At 35.4% G+C, this 21,973-nt stretch overlaps 1 protein-coding gene across 1 annotated transcript in view; it reads left to right on the top strand.

The window, feature by feature from the left end:
- Nucleotides 1-21,973, top strand: part of gpp (DOT1 like histone lysine methyltransferase grappa) — a 241,475-nt gene that overhangs the window by 171,568 nt on the left and 47,934 nt on the right. Inside the window, exons 10-11 of the mRNA XM_090374787.1 lie at nt 10,061-10,160; nt 13,437-13,543. Of these exons, the coding sequence (XP_090230913.1) occupies nt 10,061-10,160; nt 13,437-13,543 (207 nt within the window). The remainder of the gene's footprint in view (nt 1-10,060; nt 10,161-13,436; nt 13,544-21,973) is intronic.

Raw genomic sequence — 21,973 nt, 5'->3', positions numbered from 1 at the left:
TTTCTAAATATAACACTCAAAAGATGTGTGTAATCATTTTTGAAACGATTAATTAAAATGTTTTTCTTACATTGTGTATGTCATAATACTCTTTTAACTAGTTGTCCCATTTAGTTATCAAACATTTACTGAAATGCTCTTGCGTAAGTAAATAATTTTGATTATGAATTGAATGAAAGATGGTAAAAACATGTAGAAATATTCTCACCCCCTTCTCCCCTAATTTTGGTCCAGTAGTTTAACATGCTTAAAAAGAAGTTGATTCCTTTTATTATTTACTGGAAGTTTTATTCATCCATAATTTATATGATGATGCATTCATTTATCTGATCTAACTGTAAGTTTAATGTGACAAACGTTTTAGTACTGTACTTATTTTTAAAGCTTATTATGTTATGTCCAAGGATAGCTTTCCTTCCCCACCCTTGTTTATTTCCCAGCTGGATTTGAGTGTTTTGAGATACTTAGACTACTCAAAATGTACCTGATATTTAATACTTTTATTAAACACTTAGCTATTTGCAAGCAGTTAAACAGATGGACCTGAATTACAGGGAAGAAAATGGGCAGTAAGAAAATTTATGGATACAATATAATTGCATTAGAACTGAAGTGTCATGATAATTCAAATCCATTTTAGAATGTTGCAGAAAATAGTTTGGATTAAAAAAATATGGATAATAATTCATGTAAACCATGTAACATAATTACTCTTTATATAAACAGTAATTTTACAGTTAAAGGGATAATAATGTTATGTTGAGTTTTTGTGCTGTTTAATTCGTACTCAATGAGATGGTTTTTTAATAAAATGTAACGCAGTAGAATTTTTCAAATTTCAAAAATTGTCACATGGCCATCTTCCATGTAACATGTGTCACAGTATTATGGTGAATTAAAGAAAATTTACAGAAAAAATACTAAAACTGTATTGGATGAAAATATACAAGGTTTGGCTATTAAATAATGAGACTGTGCACAGCCATTATACACCCAGCACAAACTGTGAAATAAAGGCAAAGCAACTGGCCTTCCCTGGTTGTCTGCCAAGTTACATTCCAACATGCTCATTTGCTTTGCTGTGAGGCAGGTTTTCGTTACCTTGTGTTTTTGCAATTTGCCAGAAAAATGATACAAAAGACTCGAACAACAAAACCTGTTACGAATTGGTAAGGCAAGTTTATAGGAACAATACTGTGTGAAGAGCTTGCATGTTTGAATGGCATAAAGATTTTTAGAGGGAAGAGATTGTGGAAGACTATGAATGACCAGGCTGTCTGGTATCCATGAAAACTGATGAAAGTGCAGACCAGCTAAGGATTGATTAGAAGCGATTGTTATTTAAGTGTTAGAATAGTTGCATCAGAACTCAGTATGGACAGAAAAACAGACAAATTTTAACTGAAAATATAGGCATGAGTAAAAATGCATGACAAGATGGTGCCAAAAATTTTAAATGGAAATTAAAGAATGAGAAGGCTCCAAGTTTGCGAAAATGTTTCTAAAAAAAATAAAATATCCAGACTTTCTTGAGTACTGTAATTACTTGTGATGAAAGTTTGCTGTTCCAGTATGACCCAGAATGTAAAAGACAGTCAGTGCAGTGGAAGACGAACAATCTCCCAGACCAAAATAAGCAAGAATGTCAAAAACAAAAACTATGCTTCTTGTTTTCTTTGATATTAAAGAAATTGTTATGGCTGAATACATTTCACCAAATCAGACTGTCAGTTGAACATACTACATTGAACATTAAAGTTATGACAAGGCTGCATGAAAAAATTTGAACGAGGAGACCTAAATTGTGGAAAGATGGTTGGATACTCCAGCACACAATACACTCTGTTTGTGCCAGTTTCTGGCCAAAAAACAAATCCCTGTGTGTGAACATGCACCCTACTTGCCAGACGTAGGCTCTTGTGACTCTTTCTTTTAAACTTGGAAAAGTGTACTTAAGGGAATCCATTTTCAGTCCATTGGAGACATTAAAAAAGACTGAAGTGTTAAAAGGCTTACAGAAGATGACTTTCAGAAATGTTTCTGTGCTTGGAAGAAATGTACAGAACAGTGTGAGAGCCCAAGGCAATTATTTTATTTAATTATAAAGGGATAACTTGTAAGGTGCAAAATATTTCATTTTATTTATTTTATTGTTACAGCCTCGTTATTTAAGAGCCACACCTTGTAGGATATTACAATTAGTTTTCAAGAAAATAAAAAATAAATTTTAAAAAATAAGCAAATACACCAAGTAAAATAATATATATAATAATATTATATATTATTTATATATATAATATATTATATTTATATATATACATATATAATAACTTAATTCATATTAAGTACTGCTTATTCGTGTATATATATATATATATATATTATTATTATTTATTTATTTTTAAAAAATTTTTTTTTATCTTTTACCAGATACTTCATAGCCATTTTTTTAAAATTCAAATTACTATAGCTCTGCAACTATCCAGAATTGAACACTGAATGATTGCTGCATTCATCTCCCAGAGTTATCTTTCCTTCTGAATTACCTAGTGACTGCACAGAGCCTTACAAATTAATAGTAACTGTCTTGTTGAACAATGAATTTTTACAAACAAGCTGTGAGCACTACAAAATATATTTTTTAAAAGCAGAGGCACATTATTAGTAGACAAAATAATAGCACCATTGGAGAGGATTTTAGTGGAATAGAAAGACGTGAAGGAAAACACTTCTAAACTCTGTACAGATACTCTGTATCTGTACTAAAAACAAATTTGCTTGTTCTGAAAGTCTTGCTAAACAGTGGAAAGAAGTATCTAGAATAGAAATGACTGGTAGAACTGTAAGGAGAAAGTTGTGAGTGAAATGAGTCTAAAAATCCTGTGCTCTGATCAAGAATCCAGTGCTAACTAAACAGTAGCTGCAAGAATGTATTACAGGCTAAACAGCACCAGGTATGAAGAAGAGTGATAGAAAAAAAAAAAAAAAACTTTCTAGCGATGAAACAAAATTTAGAGGCAGCAGTTACTGTAAAGTTTTTTGCATTTTCAGGAATCTGTATGCTTCATGTACATTAAAGGCTGAAATTCCCACTGTTGTGATGGCCTGAGGAGTTGCAGCTGTCTAAAAACTTAATTTCCTGTGCTTGTTATGGAACATTGAAGTTCTTTGGCAGCACTGTGACTGCCATAACATGCAGAGACTTTCTTTTCAAATGGTGCTCAATGAGAGAGCTATTCAACAGCAGAGAATTTGTTTTTTAAGATTATTCTAGCCCGTACTACCATGCAAAGAGTTTTAAGAATGTTTGCCATTCAAGAATGCCAACACATTATTGTGACTTGGTAATTCACTGGATTTTGAACCCCATACAAAACCTCTGGATAATGTTTAAAAAAACAAGTTAGGTAATGTATGCAGCATGCTACATTTCAGGCACATTTGATTTTTTCTCCCATAAGTTAGTTCATTTTTTTCCCTTTTTCTCTGATTAATAGAAGTGAAAAGTAAATAGTTACCTTCTTATGAATTAATTATTAAGATTTTAACTCTGTAGAACACTTAATAGAGCTCTATAGTTTTACATTCTCTGTAATTAATTTTGATTACAGCTGTGTAATATTTAATACTTGTATAATATGCAAGTCTTGCATAACAGTACACATGAAACATGCATGGACTGTCCAAATCTAACAATACTCGTTAAAACCATGTTTAATCTATGAATTTCTTTTTACCATATACAAGCTCTATGGAAAAATGAAATAATTGTTGGATTTCTATTCATCCGATTTTTATTAAAATTAGGGATGACTGAACAAATATCTTTCTAAAAAAGTAAATATGAAATTGCATGAAAATCTGTCCACTGGGAGTCAAGTTGTGTTACATGGACAGATATGGCAAACAGTAGGGGCTTTTGCATGCATATATATATATATTTTTCGATGTGCCTAAAAACAAGTTATTGTATACAGTGCATTACAGTTCATTTGTGTTATCTTATGTTAGCAAATACTAATAATTTGCAATTTATAACAGGAAAAAAAAAGGGGAGCTAAAAGCAATGACTCATGTGCAAACCGAGAAAATTTTGTTTTTGTGAATGGCAGCAAGCATGATATCCAGTGCTTTGGCTACAATATGTGGTATGTGGGTAGTCTATGTGATGTGTATGAAAAAAATAAAAATAAATAACAGTAATAAATTAATTGCAAAATTTCTGTTGGTTCAATTTTAATTAAATTTGGGAAGGCTCAACAAATTGTTCTGAAAGAGTGAAAAATATAAAATTTAATGAAAATCCAACCACTGGGAAGTAGAGTTATTTACAAGCATATGGACAAAGAAATAATAATTGCTGGATTTCTATTGGTTCAATTTCAATTAAATTTGAGTTGGTTCAACAAATCTTTTTAAAAGACCCAAATATAAAATTTCATGAAAATGCATATACTAGGAACAGTGTTATTACATGCAGATGGACATGGTGAAGGCAATAGTTGTATTACATTTATGCTAACATCCTAAAAGAGAAATAAAATGAAAGGAAACCCTTTCATTTTATTTCCAAGAGTGCAAGGGCATGAAGTGCAAGAGGTTTTTAAAACCGCTTTTGATTGCTGCCGTTTGTCTGTTATTTGTTTGCCAAAAATCAGTATTTTATTATTATTATTTTTTTTTTTTCATTCAGTATTACCCTGAGAATATGCCTACAGTTTTTGCTCATATAAAAAGGCATATTTTGAGTTAAAAAAAAAAAAATTGCCTATTTCAAACTGAAATAGGTGAATGGTTTAATTGTATTAATTAATGAAATTTTTCCAGCATTGTATGACAGTGTTATCATATGACAGTGATATACAATGACAGTGTTATCATAAAGCACCTGTTAAATGCAACTTAAAATAGATCTGTGGAAGAGAGAACTTGATAATTTGAAAGCTGAAAGAAAAATGTTGAACTATAGCATGAAATGTAGTTGGAGAGTGCTGTCTCTGTTTTTCTTTCAGCCATTGATTTACTGGGTTCTCACTCACAGAACAGATCTGTTCTGTGATTGCATAGGAGTTGATGCTTTGCTTCTATTAACGATTAGTAATAGAAATGCCATGTTCAGGAAACATACAGTGCAAAGTTCTTCCTAATGACATTGTCATTGTATAGTTCTCATTACCTTTATAATTCTATTTATGTGTGACTTATTTATATATGTGATGGATAATAATAGGTAATGTTATCTCATATTGGGTACTACTTTCATCATAATCACAGGTATTGGTGTGCAATGTTATCTTCTCCTATGTAGTGCCATTTAGAAGTCATAGACATAATGTGGCAGGTGTATGAATGGCATGCTGTGGCCTTAAGGTAGTTAATGCACCAAGAACAGGGTGTCTGGAAAGCAAGACATGCACTTACTTGCACAGTGGCTATGGCAGTTCATGTAGTCACTATATGAATCACAATATTAATCGTCACTATATGAATCACAATATTATTTTTCTATATATTCTAGAGGAATCGCAATTTTATTTTTCTATATAATGACACCACAATTTTAGATACTTCATTTTCCTCACCAGTGAATGAGTAGGAAAAAAAAGTGGCATAAATCCCTGTTACAAAGAAATTGTTATCAAGAACCATAGCCAGTTGTCACTTCCTTAATATATATGTATTTCATTTGTACAAAGAAGTGGTATTTCTTGGGAGGGGGGATGGTTTGAACTAAGTGTTTGAAGGTAGCAAAAACCCTTCTGCTTTCAACTATTGCCAGATGTTCATGGTTGTATGTTTTCTGTTTGTGATGTATTCATTTTCTGCAGCAGCAGCTTTATCATAAATTTTTGTGGGCATACTAATTTTGGAAAGAGAAAATATTTTTTAACCTTTGTTGTTGGTTTACATTTTCAATATTGCTTCTATTTGTATTGACATCACATGCACATAACAGCGTGTAGCACCTTGTTTCTTTCTACCAGTGTATATTGTTGCTTCCTGTCATCTGAGAAAATGGCATCTTTATTGCGATATGTTTTCTGCTGTGCCTATTTGTATACCTAACTTTCTAGAATCAACTTATTCATCTACCCACTTACATTTCTTGGTCAGTGCTAGGAAGTGTATTTACTAGACATTGGATTATATGCATTTGAATATTTATTTCTATATAATTCATATATAAATGCATGTTGTGGCTGTTCTATTTGTGGAGAAAAGGATTAGGACAGAAAAAAAGTGTTTGCTGATGATTTGTTGATTTATGAAGATGGGGAAAGGTACAGGAGTATGTGGAAAGCTAGGTGGAGGAGGCAAAGAAATGTAATTTAAAGTTTAGTGATGCTAAGAGTAAGGCAGTGAGGATGACAAGGAGGAGAGGAGGGGATTAACATCTTATCGAGGGAAAGAAGATATAAGTGGACAGTTTCAGATATTTAGGAAGTACAGTAGCTAAAGAAGGGAAAATTGATAGGGAGATATGTAGAAGAGCAGACCAAAGAAGGAAGAATGTTTTATAACAGTGTAAAAGATCTAGTTTGGAGAAAGGAGGTACCTGAGAAATGCAGGATGGTACTCTCTAGAGCTTATTGTTTGAAAAATATAAAGAATTGCTTATACCTTTTGATAGGAAATTCCTACTGCCCGACGCTCACATCATATTAATCCGATTCATACATTATATTATATAAAAAAAAGTCTAAGTATATAATGCGATTATGCTTTTTAAAAAAATATATATATATAAATCTTGCCTTCAATTTTTATTATTTACTTACCGCCAGAAGGAAGAGCAAAGTGCAGCCAATGTACATCAGCTCACCTAAAACTAAACCAACCAGCAATAACAGACTGGAAACAGAAGACAATTGTCGAAATATCTTAAAATATTTTTGACTAAAATATTTTTAGTAATTCTTAATAATGGAATAAGTTATTTCGGTATGATCCATGCTCACAAGAAGTAAAGTGACTTAACTTGACAATATCCACTCTTATAAACCAAGATTCAATTGAAATTAGTGCCTCGCAGGAAGATTATTTTGTTAACCAATGTAAACAGTGCTATTTACACATGGTCCACGAGTCCGAAATAGTGTATGGTCAACATACATTTATAGAATTGGGGTTTAACTTCATTTCGAGTGTTTCGACTATTAAGAGCTTTGTATATTCATGCTGTATATTAATTACTCTTGCCTCATTAAAAAGAAAAACATGGTTCTCATGGATGGCGTGAAAGGAAAGTTCAGATGCACCTGTTCTTTTTAATGAGGCAAATAATGAGGATCATACCGAAATAACTTAGTCCATTATTAAGAAGTTAAGTCAAAAATATTTTAAGATATTTCGACAGTTGACTTCTGTTTCTGGTCTGTTATTGCTAGTTGGTTTAATTTTAGGAGAGTTGATGTACATCGGCTGTGCTTTGCTCTTCCTTCTGGCAGTAAGTAAATAATGGAAATTGAAGACAAGATTAGTTATTAACAAATCCCCGTGTATATATATTAACTATATTTTTAAAAGGCATAATTGTGTTACATACTTAGACCTTTTTTATATAATATAATGTATTAATGGGATTAATTTGATGTGAGCGTCGAGAAGTAGGAATTTCCTATCAAAAGGTATGAGCAATTCTTTATATTTTGAAATCTGAAATTTATAATTTATCTAATTTGACTTATCACTAGCTACGCCGCCGACCGGGCTAGCCGAGTGGGTAAAGTACCTGCCCGGCAACCCAAAGGTCGCAGGTTCGATTCCTGCCTCGGGCTTGGATCAAAGTACTGCAATAACGTTGGGAGGTGCATTATGGCCACAGAAGACTATGCACCAACAACTACAAAAAAAAAAAAAAGAAAAAAGGTATTAGACCCTATAGTACTTAGTACCATGCTTGGGTTGGAGGTTGAGAAGACGAAAGAAGATATTTGTTGACATTAGACTTGAACTTCTGTAGACTGTAAATTTCAAGAAATACATGTGAAGGAAGGTTGTTCCAGAAAATGGCAGTTGAATGAATGTGTTCAGACTGTTTTGAAAGAGAGAGCGGGAATTATAGAAGCCAATTCAGAAGAACACGAGAAGTATTAGAACCTATAGTACTTAGTACCGTGTTTGGGTTGGAGGTTGAGAAGACGAAAGAAGATATTTGTTGACATTAGACTTGAACTTCTGTAGACATGTAATTTTCAGGAAATACATGTGAAGGAAGGTTGTTCCAGAAAACGGCAGTTGAATGAATAAACGAGGAAGATGAAAAGTTGGTTCTGTGAGTTTGAAGTTGGACAGTAAATGGCTGTTGGCAGCATGTGTTTGGACTGTTTTGAAAGAGAGCGGGAATTATAGAAGCCAATTCAGAAGAACAGTGCCCATGGAAGTATTTGTAGAAAAGGCATGCAGCAGAAACAGTACATCTGTGAGACAGAGTGCAGAGACTCTGTTAGAGAGGAGTCATTAATTAACCTAAATGCCCTCTTCTGAATGGAATCTAGAAGCCTGAGAGAGGTTTTGGGGGCACCGCCCCAGATGTGGGAACAATATTCGGAAATCGGAGTGTCACCAAAGATAAGCATGGGTGCAGAAGAATCCTTTTTGTGAAATGTAAGACAAGACTGAGTTTTGTCTTATATGACAATGCCTGGCCTAATTTTCTGCACGCAGAACCCAAGAGCTCTTAGAGGACATAACAGGAATATACTGCCTGTATACTGGATGTGGAATGCAAAAGCCTGTACGACAAAGAGCCTCTTCCTGAACTAGTTCCAGCACCACTGCATCATCCCCAAAGTCAAGGGATGAAGCAGTGGTGGAATCGTTGAGGCCATGGACAACACCCTCAACATTATTCAGTTTTAGAAGGACCATCATAGCTGACAGTCTCTTCCTAATAAAACACGCGCTAGAAGACATCAAGGATAAGTCTGTAAATGCCTGTTGGAAGAACTTGTGGCCCAAGGTTGTGCACAACTTCAGTCCAGATGAACAGTGCAAGAAAACCATCACAGAAATAAAGGAGTTGGCCAAGAGAATATGGGGCATAGGTTTTGAGCACTTAGAGGAGGAGGATATCAACGATTTAATTGGACAGGCAACAACACTAACAGATGATGAACTTGAGGAGCTTGTTTGTTCCAACTCTGAGGATGAGGACAAAGTTGAGGAAGAACCATGCCAAGAGAAGTTAGACTTGGAAAACTTAGTGCAGGCAATGCGTGATGCCAAACACCTTGCGGACTGCTTCTACCAATATGACGACAACGTGGTTTGTGCAATGAAGTTCAAAGAAAGCCTTGACAATATTTTAGCACCATAGACAGCCATGTTCAATGAGTTCAAACAAAAGAAGCAGCAGCTTCTCATCACAACAGTGTTCCTGAAAAGGACAACTACATCGATGCCCAAAACTCCTCATACACCCGAACCGGAAATCTTGACATCAGCCAACCCTGATTTTTCTCCAGCCTTTGAGACCCCTGCTACCGAGGAGTACTGAATCCTGTGGTGCATGCCTTGTTCTTAACTATGTAATAAAATTTTGATACAGTATTTTTGAAACATGGTTCTAAAATGTTACTCATTATTGTAAAATGCAACTAAAACCTTTTTGCACGCATTTAAACTTTTTTTTTTTGTTAATTGTAAATGGTTGTGTAAGTTTTTAGGCTTACGTAGAAAACATCTGGGGCTATTTGGTCTTTCACGTGAAGTTTTTGAAGGGAAATGTTGACACGTAACCCCTGCGAGACTTGACTGTATTAGTTAATCAGTTAATTAATTGGTAACACAATAATAGTTCATTTCACTTCTATTAATCATAAAAGGCAAAAAAAAAAACCAAGTAATTTAAGAATATGGTAAAAATCAAATATATCTGAAATGTAACACATTGTCTATGTTACCTAACTTGTTTCACATGTGTGTGTTACATTGTTTATATTGTCCCTTAACCACTCAACACACACATGTCTAATTATTTCACTGTCTCTCTTGTCCCTTCCCAACTGTGCATAAATTCATATCATACTTAATGAAATAAAAATGTTTGTGCCTTTAGTTAAAGATGAGGTTTGCTGAGATGAAAGATGGTGCACGTGTTGTCTCATCCAAGGCATTCTGCCCATTAAATTTTCGTATCACAGACAGAAATTTAAGTGGTAAGTTTAAATTTTATTTTATGTTTCTCCATTTTATGAAAATAATACAGAATAAATATAACCAGTATTGAGTATTGGGCAAATAAATAGCTTTATTTATGCAGTACTTGAGCACACATTAAAGGTAGCATTATTATGCAAGCTATATGGAAGTTGCAAACAGGTATCTGATATACTTTTAAATTATACTGCAAGCATTAATTTATATCTGATTATTTTCTGGAAAAACGGTATGTTTCATTACTTAATGTTTGCTATGGGAAATACACTGCAGTTTTATGTGAGGTATATGCTGAAGTTCAAAGTGTTCATCCATTTTTTGATTGTGACCTAATCATCGAAATGAAATGCATTAGGAAAAAAAAAAATAACTGAATCTGACACTGCTACTTTGACAGAAACAGATTTCAGTTATTGTTTGTAGAAATCATTTCACTTCCCAATTCCAATTAAATATATTTACTGTGGTATGGAGTTGTCATTTTACAAATAGTTTTATGGCACACATACAGTAAATCCCTGAATAAAGTAGCTTGAATTAGCTTCATATCACACACCTTTAATTAGTTTGGTATTATGATTATATTACACTTTTTACATTTTATTGTGATTGGTTGAGGCCTGTTGTTCTGTCTCTCTGGATGGGTTTTTTTTTGCAAGTTTTAAAACATCTTTCCTTATCAATTCCCCCCCCCCCCCCCACACACACACACTGTGCACACAAGTAGACATGTAGTGGTGTTAAATTAGGTGAGTAAGCTCGACAAAGGTAGTTACTCTTAAAATGAGATGGCTCCCAAAGTGATTCCATTATAAGTCCAGACCATACAGTGAGTCAACCTCACTATATAGGGATGTTCCATGCTCTTGAAACCATTGCCTTTTGAAACTCATGGAGCAATGAAATCATTTTTGTTCATTGATGAATGAGTGACATTAACTAATGTTTCTGGTTTAACAGTAACATTACACCTGTTCCCATCCTCAATAAAGTAGGACCAGACTAGTGATTCTGTGATGAGAAACCACCAGATTGTCACATTCACTATGCAAGGGCTTCTCTGAAAGTTCACTTGACCCCTAAGAATGAGAATTGTTAATGGATCCAGACATCTCCATGTGATGTTCATCAGAAAATTGAACGTTTTCAAGGAATTGATTTTTGTAATGCAACGTTAAGATCTGTGAGCGGTATAGTTTCCTTTCAATGTTATTTCTTGTCTTGTCAGGATCATACAATAGTGAGCCACTTGAATCTGATTTGAAGGTGCACATATCATCATTCTCTAGATTGAAGTTCCGTCGATGACTACAGAATTTTATCAAGACCGTGTTTGTAGTAACACATCATCCTGAGTGGCCTGCATGCTGACTCAGCACACTTTCGGTTTGATAGAACTGGAAGTGTGTTGTTACTGGTTTCTGCACTCTCATATAATTTGATGGAGGCTAATTTCCAAACTTATGAAGGTAAAAATGATAAAGAAGCAGGACAAAGTTTTGTCATCTATTGCATGGGAATTAGGTCTCGTTGCTTCAACAGAGAATACTATTTTAAAGGCTAGTGCTCGTATAAAAGAACATCAGTGCACATATCGAAGGATCAATGCAATGCAGATCAACAGTGATCACAAAACAGCATTCAGGTGCTATATCGAAGATGGAAAAGCTATTAATACTATGGATGGAAAATCTGATTTAGAAGAGAGTGCCCCTGAGTCTAATGACCATTCAAGCTAAAGCAACAAGTATTTATGAAGATATTAAGGATAAGTACGGCGAACCCCAAGCCAAGTTCATGGCAAGCAACGGGTGGTTTTATAGGTTCAAGCATCGTGCTGGTTTCCACTACGTTAAAGTATGTGGTGAAGTTGCCAGTGCCAATTCTGCAGCTGCAGAGAAAATTTGTGATGTGTTGAAAAAAACCTCCTAAATCTCCACAGCCCTCAACTTCTGCAGCAGCATACTTATCAGCTGGAGAGTTAATTCTGGCAATGATGCTCAAAAGGCAATGATGCTTGCTGACATTATGTCTGTTTCCTCTTTGTAATTTTTTACACTTTTTGCCTGTGCATGAGATAAAATTTAATAAATAATTCTATCTACATGTTCGTTGTAAATTCAGCACACATAGTTGCAAGTTCTGCATAAGCATTTAGGGAAATTTCGACTTAGGTAGAATTCTGCAGAATGCAACCCTTACATAAGTCGGGGAGTGGCTGTAATGAAATTTTTTAGATTCCCATTCCCTTCAAATAAATTATGATGTAATTGAAATTTTTATGGTTATATAATTTTTGGTGATCATATAATGATTGTGTTTACTAAGAATGGTGATGCTTGTGTTCTTAATTTTTTAGTTTTTTTCAGAAAGTGTTTAGCATGTTAATGCACCTTTTCACATGGGGCCCCCAGTAAGTAACATGTTTTCTTTTGGATATACATGTAATTTACATGCATGCATACATACAGCTGTAAGGTTGCTCTTTGAATAATGTCTCCAAGTTTGGAGGCTGCACCTAAAAAAAAAAAAAAAAAAAAAACCATTGAGCTTCTTGAAAGAATCCAAAGACAAGCCACCTGCTTGGCAAGATCTCCAAAAAGGACACTCTTTTGAGAAATGACTTTGAATTTGTATGCTGCAGAATTTGGCAGTCAGATACCTTAGAGAGAGCACCTCTGTTGAAGTCTGTAAGGCTCTGAGAGGAGATAGTAAAATAAATGAAGGCAAAATTTTCAGTTATAAATTGATTATTTATAAATTCCAGAACGAACTGGAGGCTATAAATTCATATTATAGGGAAGGAGATTTAGACTGGATTGTAGGAAGTTTTCTTTTAGCCAGTGAGTTCATAATTACTGGAATGAGAGGGTAGTTGAGGCTGACTTGGAGAAATTCAGTGGGCAGCTGGATAGTTAGCTATATGAGGAGGGAAGTACATAGGTTGTTTTTTTATTTTATTATTTATTTAATTTTTATATTTATTATTTTATTTATTTTATTATTATCCCTGGGGCCCCATGCATCCACATAGATATACAACAGATTTTGTTGCATGTAGCAAAGAAAATACTTGTCCCAAAACATACAGATTTTCTTTGTAGGCCTTGCGAAGTTAAATGAATATGTAATAATCACTCAATAATTACAATGAAATTTTTATATTTGACAGTGCATAACAGGTAATTTGAGACCATATTTTTAATTAAATCACATGACCCTCTGTGTTTATTTAGCTTGTCTGTCATTTACAGATTTATTTATATTCATTTTAGATATTGGAACTATCATGCATGTACGGGTGATAAAGCCATTAGAGGGTTCTGTGTCATGGACAGGAAAACCAGTCTCATACTTTCTTCATACAATTGACAGGACAAAGGTATATATCGAAAAATAAGATATCACATAGTTTTAGAATACTTTAATGTGTCTTTATAACTTGAATTAATTTGGAATTGTGTTTTTAAAATTTTTAAAAAGCATTGTAAAATATTTATTAGTCAATTTAAATATTTTAAAAATATTTAAATTGACTAATAAAAATATTAAGGCATTAGTAGACATTGATTATAACTGTCCTTGCCCATGCTGAAGTTTGTCCTCCATATCAACTGCAATATGTCAATCTGCCACTCATTTGGAGGTCCAGGTTCAATTCCTGTTAACAAATGAAGTAATTTCTGAAAGTCCTCTCCACTCAAGGCTGTAGTTAGCTGATTTGAGGTGGAGGGAGTAGAAATTTTCCCTATAACTTATTCTGGATTTTTCAACTTGAACAACATGAAAATCAATTCACAAACACATACTTATATAGACAAAAATACCATCTAGATACAAGTGACAAATTTTTATGGCATAAAATAATACACCCATGAGCCAAAATATTATGACCACCCCCTGTCTCAATGAGTGAATGCATCCCACAGCACCTAGGAGTGGTGTTTGTCAGTGCAGAGCTCGTGTAATGGAGAGGGCTGATGGAGTTTGAATGGGGAATAATTTGTGGCTCTAGGAAGGTGGGGCCAGAATCTCATCACCTGCTGGCATTATTGGCTGTTTGAGAGTCCCTTTAGTGAAGATGTGGCAGGAATGGTCGAGCGAGAGAGCGAGCCACCGGGATAGGGAGACCACCAGTGATTGATAGTTAAGATGGTAGTTGGCACATGCTGTCTGGGACAGTAGACGGATGGCTTACAATCCCTCAGTTAATGGCAGACTACAACAAGGGTGCACAGAAATGTTTGAGCATGCCATCCAATAGATGCTCTTGTGGATAGACCTGTGGAGTAGGCTAACTGTTCATATGCCCTTGTTGACCAACCGTCAACAAGGGCATATGAACTGAATGTTGGATAACTGGAAAAGAGTTTCTGGTTTGATGACTCAAGGTTCCAGTTCCATCATGCCAATGGACAGGTGCATATTCAACAACGAGCAAGTGAACTGCTGCAACCAGACTGCACAGTTGGAAAAAACAGGCTAGTGTCATAGTGTGGAGGATGTTTTCATGGATGACGCTGAGTTCCCTCACCCCCATTGACACACCCTCACCACTAGATCCTACCTTGGCATTGTTTCAGACCAAGTTTTGCCTTACGTGTTGACAATGTATCCAGATGGCACTGGATTTCTTCAACAAGACAGTGCTCCTTGTCACAAAGCCCACATTTTGTAAGAATGGTTCTAGGATCATGTCCAAGAATTTTGTGCACTCTCCTGGCTGCCAAATTCCCCCAAAATCAATTCCGTTGAACATTTGTGGGATGCAGTGGAACTCAGCATTCATCAGTCCATACTGGCACCTTGCTCTTTTGCCCAATTCTGGGACATCTGTGGTCTTGTGGCATTGATCACCAGGTGCAAGTGATTATCATGGCAGAGGGCAGCCCAAAACGCTGTTAGGTAGGTGGTCATAATGTTTTGGCTCATGGTGGTCATAATTTGAATTGTTGTCTATGCTGAAATATGCTGTTAAAAAAACTTCCATCTTAGTCATTTGACAGTGTGACCACACAAGCCAAACATTATATACAGGATAATTCACAGTTCTTCTACCAAACTTTGGGAATGTGTTGGGGAATTGGTATTAAATAAAAACATTTCTATAAACATATCTTTCATAAAAAAAACCTTCTCGCTGAGTTTAGACTGTAAATTTGCTAGCCTATCAGTTTACTACCTCGTTTATTTTGACTTATTCACTTAGCACAGATATCATGTCTAGTAATGTGAATAGAGAAATTTCTCCATAAGATTATTTTTGAATTATCCATTGTTATATACACATCATAGGAAGCCACCATAGCTCAGTGGTCAGGAGTAGGAGTGCAATAGCACATGCTCTTTGAGTAGGTTGAAGCCTCTGACTGCTAAATATGGTCAATCTGCCAACCCACACTGGACCAGCATGGCAGATTATGGTCCATTTACTTGACATGATTTGTCGAGGCGGTCTCCATCCTGCAGTGGATTGCAATAATAACTGGCACTGCATGTGCCAGTTATTATTGAGATGCAATTAAAAAGTTTGGAAACTAAACATGTGGGAAAAGATGAAGCTTAGCTGCCTATTCAGATGGACCTCCTTCAAAGTAGTCTCCTTGACACTTGAGGGCACCTCCATAGCCAGGTGGGAAGGAGCAACAGTGCGTAGCACACGCTTCTTGATTAGACCGGGATTCGAGCCAGTCACCACCAAATACGGAGAACGCGGAAAGGTCAGGGAATGACCACCGCATATCCCGGAGCAATATGGCCTTAGTTGCTAATGCTCCTAAAAAAAAAAAAAAGACACTTGATTCTGAAACTTTCCTGATAGGCTTCTTTTGGAATTACTAATGCCTCCTGTTGCATTCTGAATAATTTCCTCAATTGTTGCAGGTAAGTGACTTTTAAAAGGAAACTTTAAGCTTGAGAAACAGCACATGTGTGCATTTGGAGTGCATTTGCAAGAAATTCTTGAATAGAAAGCAGTTGTGAAGCATTCTCATGGTGCAAGTGCCAATTCTTTTAAGCCCACTTTTCCTGCTATTCATCATCATCATCATCAGCCATTTTCAATCCATTGCAGGACGAAGGCCTTTTCAGCAACTTTCCAGTTTCTTCTGTTTTGTGCAATGGCCATCCATTTACTACCCACAAACTCATAAATTTCATCTGACCATCTCCGTCATTGTCTTCCATCTTCCAGGTTTTCTTCTAGCTCCTCTTGGGTACCAAGAGTCCTTTACTTGAGTTTGCTGCCTAATCCCATGTGCTTCTCTTCTTATCTGACAGTCTGATTCCCAACATAATTTGTTCCATTCTTCACTGTGTAGTTCTCAACTTCTCTTCCATTCTTTTGGGGAGTACACAATGGTTCATTATTTTACGTTTCATACAAATTGGGATATTGCTGATGAATATGTTACTATATTTCCTGAATGCTATCCATCTAAAATTTATTCTTCTCTTGACTTCCAACCATTTATCATTATTACAGCCAATGACTTGTCCAAGATAAGTATATTACTCCACCTTTTCAATTACTGTTCCTTCAATCATTATATCCCTTTCTGTGGCATACTTGTTCATCATTACTTTTGTTTTAGCCATATTCATCTTTAGTCCAAAATCCTTGGTAACTCTGTATAACTGACTAAGATTTTCATCTAATTCTTTAGGATCATGACTTATGACCACAATGTCATCTGCAATCGTAAATGGTTTAGGTACTCTCCATTCACACTGACTCCTTTCTGCGACCAGTCTAATCTTCTGAAAGGGCAGCTGTAAACAACTTCGGAGATAGTGTCTCCTTGTCGAACTCTTTTCTCAATTTTAAATTTCCTGCTGTCTTTGTCTAGTCTAATAAAGGAGATAGCGTTCTCATATATTTTCTTCAAAATCATAATATATGATGTATCTATGCCTTGTCTTTCCAGTGCCCAAAACATTGCCTTATGCTGTGTGGAGTCGATTGCCATTTCATAATCCACAAATGCCAGGCATAATGGTGTTTTATATTCATTTGCTTTCTCCATTAGCTGTGATATTACGTGAAGGTGATCCATAGTTGAGAATCCTGTCCTAAAGCCAGCTTGCTCTTTCGGTTGATTCTCATCAAGTATTCTTTCAAAGTGCCTGCCCGGCAGCCCAAAGGTCGCGGGTTCGATTCCCGCCTTGGGCTTGGATCAAAGTACTGCAAAAACCTCGGGAGGTGCATTATGGCCACAGAAGCCTATGCGCCAACAACTACCAAAAAAAAAAAATATATATATTCTTTCAAATCTGTTAGATATGACCCTTGTTAAATGTGGGATAACAAGCTAATTGGTCTATAATTTCCTATTTTTGATTTATCTCCTTTCTTATGCAGCAAAACTGATTGCATTATTGCACTCCTTAGGCATCACACCTTTTCTAATGCATTTTGTGAAGAGTCTTTGCCAGTTTTTGTGTCATGTCTCTTCCTCCCAATTTTAACAACTCTATAGTAACTTCATCTTCCCCTGGGGCTTTCTGATTCTTCATTTTTTTTCAATGCATGTTCTTCCCCACAGCTGGCATCATTCCCTCGCTCCTTGTATAATTCTCTATAGTAGTCTTCTGCTATTTGAATTATGCCTTCTCTGCTATTTATAAGTACACCATTGGTATTCTTCAGTTTCAGTATCATTTGTCTTTCTGTATTACTGCTCATGGCGCCGCCTCCATAGCCAGGTGGGCAGGAGCAGCAGTGCATAGCACACGCTTCTTGATTAGACCGGGGTTCGAGGCCGTAACCAACAAATACAGAGGATGCGGAAAGGTCAGGGAATGACCAACGCATATCCCCGGAGCAATATGGCCTTAGTTGCTAATGCTCCTAAAAACCAAATAACAACAACAACTGCTCATGGCTGCTGATTTAAGTAATTTGTTTTCCCTTAGTGCTTGTTCTACTTTTCTTGTGTTAAATCTTCTTATGTCCTCTGAGTCTTTTTAATGGTTTTGCATAACTCACTATACTCAATTTTCCTGTTGTCGGTGTTTATCTTGCTCTTCATTTGTCGTTTTCGGTTCATCATGATAAGTATTTCTGGACTAAATTTTTCTTCTTTGGATTTCTTTTTACTTATAGATTTTTTGGGCTTTATCACTTTCAGAAAGTTGTAATATTCCTCGTTGATATGTTGGTCCTGAGCAGTCTGCAGAAGCTCAAACTTGTTCTTAAGTTTCAGTACATACTGCTTTTTCTCCTCTTCTGTTATCTCAAAGACCTTTTGTATTATTTACTCAAGTCAGTTTTTTCCTTTCTTTTCTTATATCTATATCAAGTGTGCATCTTATCATTCTGTGATCAATTCCAATGTTTACCTTGTTCAGGATGGTAACATTCACGATATATCTTCTGTTAGTGAGGATGAAGTCTATTTCATTAGTTGTTAATCCATTTGGGCTCTTCCATGTCCACTTTCTGTTCACCCTTTTCTTGAAAAAAGTGTTTATTACTGACAAGCCTCAAGATTCTGCAAATTCCACAAGTCTTTCATTTCTTTCACCAATTCCAAAATTTCCTATAGTTCTCCTTTCTGCACTGTTTTGTCTCTTTTCCAACCTTAGCATTGAAGTTCCCCATAATGATAGTGTAGCAAATTTTCTGCTCGTCTAGAAACTCAATTTCTGTGTACATTTCTTCAACCTCTTCATCGTGGCTCGATGTTGGTGCATAAATCATTATAACCTTTAGCTTGTACCTCTTAGAAATCCTGACACCCTTGGTGACATACTTTTGAATTCCAAAATATTGTTTTTTATATCTTTATGGACCAGAAAGCCAACTCCACCTTTGCTCCTTTCACTGTTTCCATTGGTGTACAGCAGATTTCCACTTGATAAATTTATAAGTGATTCATTTCTTCTTCTTCTTTCAGCCAAACCGATGATATTCCAATTCACATTTTCTAATTCCTTTTCCCGCTCTAATATCCTGTCTTCACCAATGAGCGATCTGACAGGCCAAGTTCAGTTTCCATGCATGGCAGCCTGGTCGTACCAAGAGACTTAGCACTCGCTGCCATAAGAGGTGGTGTGAAAGCCACTGAGGGCCATTTGTTTCGTCATGCTGGAGGGTTTGGTCTTTTCCTCTCACGCTGACCAGACATCTTGAAGAGAACCACTCTACGCATTCGTTGCCACCTAACAAGGCTTACCATCGAGGTGTGCATGAATGGATTTTAGGGAGGCAAGCCAACCGGACTTCTCCTAAATCTTCTAAAATAGAAAGATATTGGATCCATCAGTGTTTTAGACTGAGTGTCTGATAACATGCAGAATGCCTGTTCCCCTCCCCTCTAAGCCCCTCCTGCTATTCACTATGTGTTAATTCAGACTGATTACAGATAAAGTGGTGATTTATGCATTACTGTCTCTAGATGAATTACCAAACATGTTGCAGCTTAGTACAGGCGCCTCCATAGTTAGGTGGGAAGGAGCAGCAGTGCGTAGCACACGCTTCTTGATTAGACTAGGGTTCGAGCCCAAATACGGAGGATGCGGAAATGTCAGGGGATGACCACCGCATATCCCGGAGCAGTATGGCCTTAGTTGCTAATGTTCCTAAAAACCAAATAACAAACAAAGCAACTTGGTACAACATTACAATTTCACAATACAAAGTCAGTCTTTGATTTTGATTGTATGATAATACACTGCACTTAGCAAAATGCACAGTTCTTACCGAGACCATCTTTTTTTTCTCTGTGGCTTGTGCTTTCAGTGACTGCAAAATTTATAAAATGAAATCTGATTAAATGGAACAGGGCTGCCCAACTGGTGAAATACACATGGCCCTCCAGTTGGTTTTCTGTAGCCCACAAGAATTTTCTTCTGTTCCTCAAAATATGCATTTAGTTGTCTTCCTCTTCCAAAAAGTATAGGGAATGTTGCCAAACACTTTATGAAAATTTGTTATCAAATATTGCATGCAATTTTTCAGTTAATATCATGTGACAGTAAGTAAGTTATCATCAAAAGCAAATTCATTATGTTTTTCTAATTTTGACATGTAAAATTATGATATATTAAGTTTCAATAAATGTTTTTGGACTGTACGGGTCTAATTCTTAGAATAAAAATACAATAGAATGTCTATTATCTGAACTAATTGGGACCAAGTTTGGTTCGGATAATCAAACATACATGAGAATACCCAGTTTATATGAAACAAAGTATAATTAGACCTACAATTAAATTATTGTACGTAAGGTTATTACTACTCTATTTTGAAATATAAAGTATTATAAAAAATAAGACCAGTTTCATCTGCAGTATATAAGGTCATCCTTAGAAAAACCTCGTCTACCATTTTCAGAAAAGACTCTTGAAAAGCTTCTGAAAAGATTTTAAAATTTTTAATTATCCTATGCTGGATTTAAATTCAGATGGGCTTTTAAACTTCTGATTCAATTGTAATACTTTTTTGCATAACAGAGGTCCAGAAATAGGTTTTCCTTGACTTCTCTTTTTGTAGAAACCATAAATAGTCTTCTAATTCCTCATCACTAGCTTTTTTTTTTTTTATATAGTTTCCTCTTTTTTTTTTTTTTTTTATTTTAGAACCATCTTCATTTTCTAAATTTGAAGCAAACTTCAAAATTTCACTTTTTCTGCTCTTTATGTCAGATATGGTTGCTTAACCAACCAACATTAAAAATCTTAGCAAGGTATACACTGGTTTTGCCCTTTTCCAGTCTATTAATAATTGTTATCTTGTCTTCTATTTGACAACACATTGTAGATTCCATTATTAACACAAAGGGGCAGCAGTATTAAAATTAAAAAGCCAAATGACACAGTATTTCACTATGAAATAGCCACAAACAAAAACTCGAACATTGACTGATTAGAAGCGAAACCGCCTGCAATAACCTCACACTGCAGTGGCTTGCAGTAGACTGAGTGAAAGCTAACTGCCCCACCATACTCCTGCACTCACAACGGACAAGAATACAATAGACAATGACGCATCAGGGTCGCAGGAGACCCTGATGCGTCCTGGGTCTACGCAGTAGCTAAAGCCAACATTTAATTTTTAACTCCTGTAATGGCAAATTAAGACTATTTCTATGCTATGCTATACTACTATATATCTTCAAATAAATAATTGGAAGTGAATGCATTAAGCAGCAGGAGTAACATTTCAGCATAACAACCAATGCACTAAAAGTATACTGTAATTTTGGGCGGAGGGTGGATAATCGACATTCTACTGTATAAGAAACATATAAAACTTCCTGATAACATAGTTTCATGTTATCAGGAAGAATAAGGTTTGACAAATGAAGAAAATTAAAAGGTGATCATGATCATGCATCATTTCACTGATGTGATGGAACCCCATTTTCCTTGCCTCCATCCCATCAGTGAAGTGCTACACATGAGTGTATTTAATCTTGCCTCAGTGAAGTGCTACACATGAGTGTATTTAATCTTGCCTTCCATTACTAAATAAGTAACTTATGTTTATTGCTTTTAATTTTGAAAATTATAATGTCCTTTTTGTTCTTTTAAGTATGTTCTATTTCAGAGATGATTTAGTTATCATATGTAACATATTAATTTAGTAGCAATAGAAAGAATATTTTATAATGTAAAATTAAGTTTATATGGGTTATAATTTGTAAAATATATTTAAAAAATATATATACACACAAAAAAAAAAAAACAGCAGGCTGACTATAAGATTAGAACAATAACTTGCAATTATTGTTCTAACATTGTTGCCATTCTGTTCAGTTTCTTGAATCTATAGCATTCTATTGGAAAACAGGGCTTGACCTTTGCATTG

The sequence above is a fragment of the Mastigoproctus giganteus genome, chromosome 5 (genome assembly GCF_048544385.1).
Source record: "Mastigoproctus giganteus isolate SK-2022 chromosome 5, ASM4854438v1, whole genome shotgun sequence".
Taxonomy (NCBI): Eukaryota; Metazoa; Arthropoda; class Arachnida; order Uropygi; family Thelyphonidae; genus Mastigoproctus; species Mastigoproctus giganteus.
Note: the sequence above shows the minus strand (reverse complement) of the source record. Positions and strands in the feature narration are given on the sequence as shown.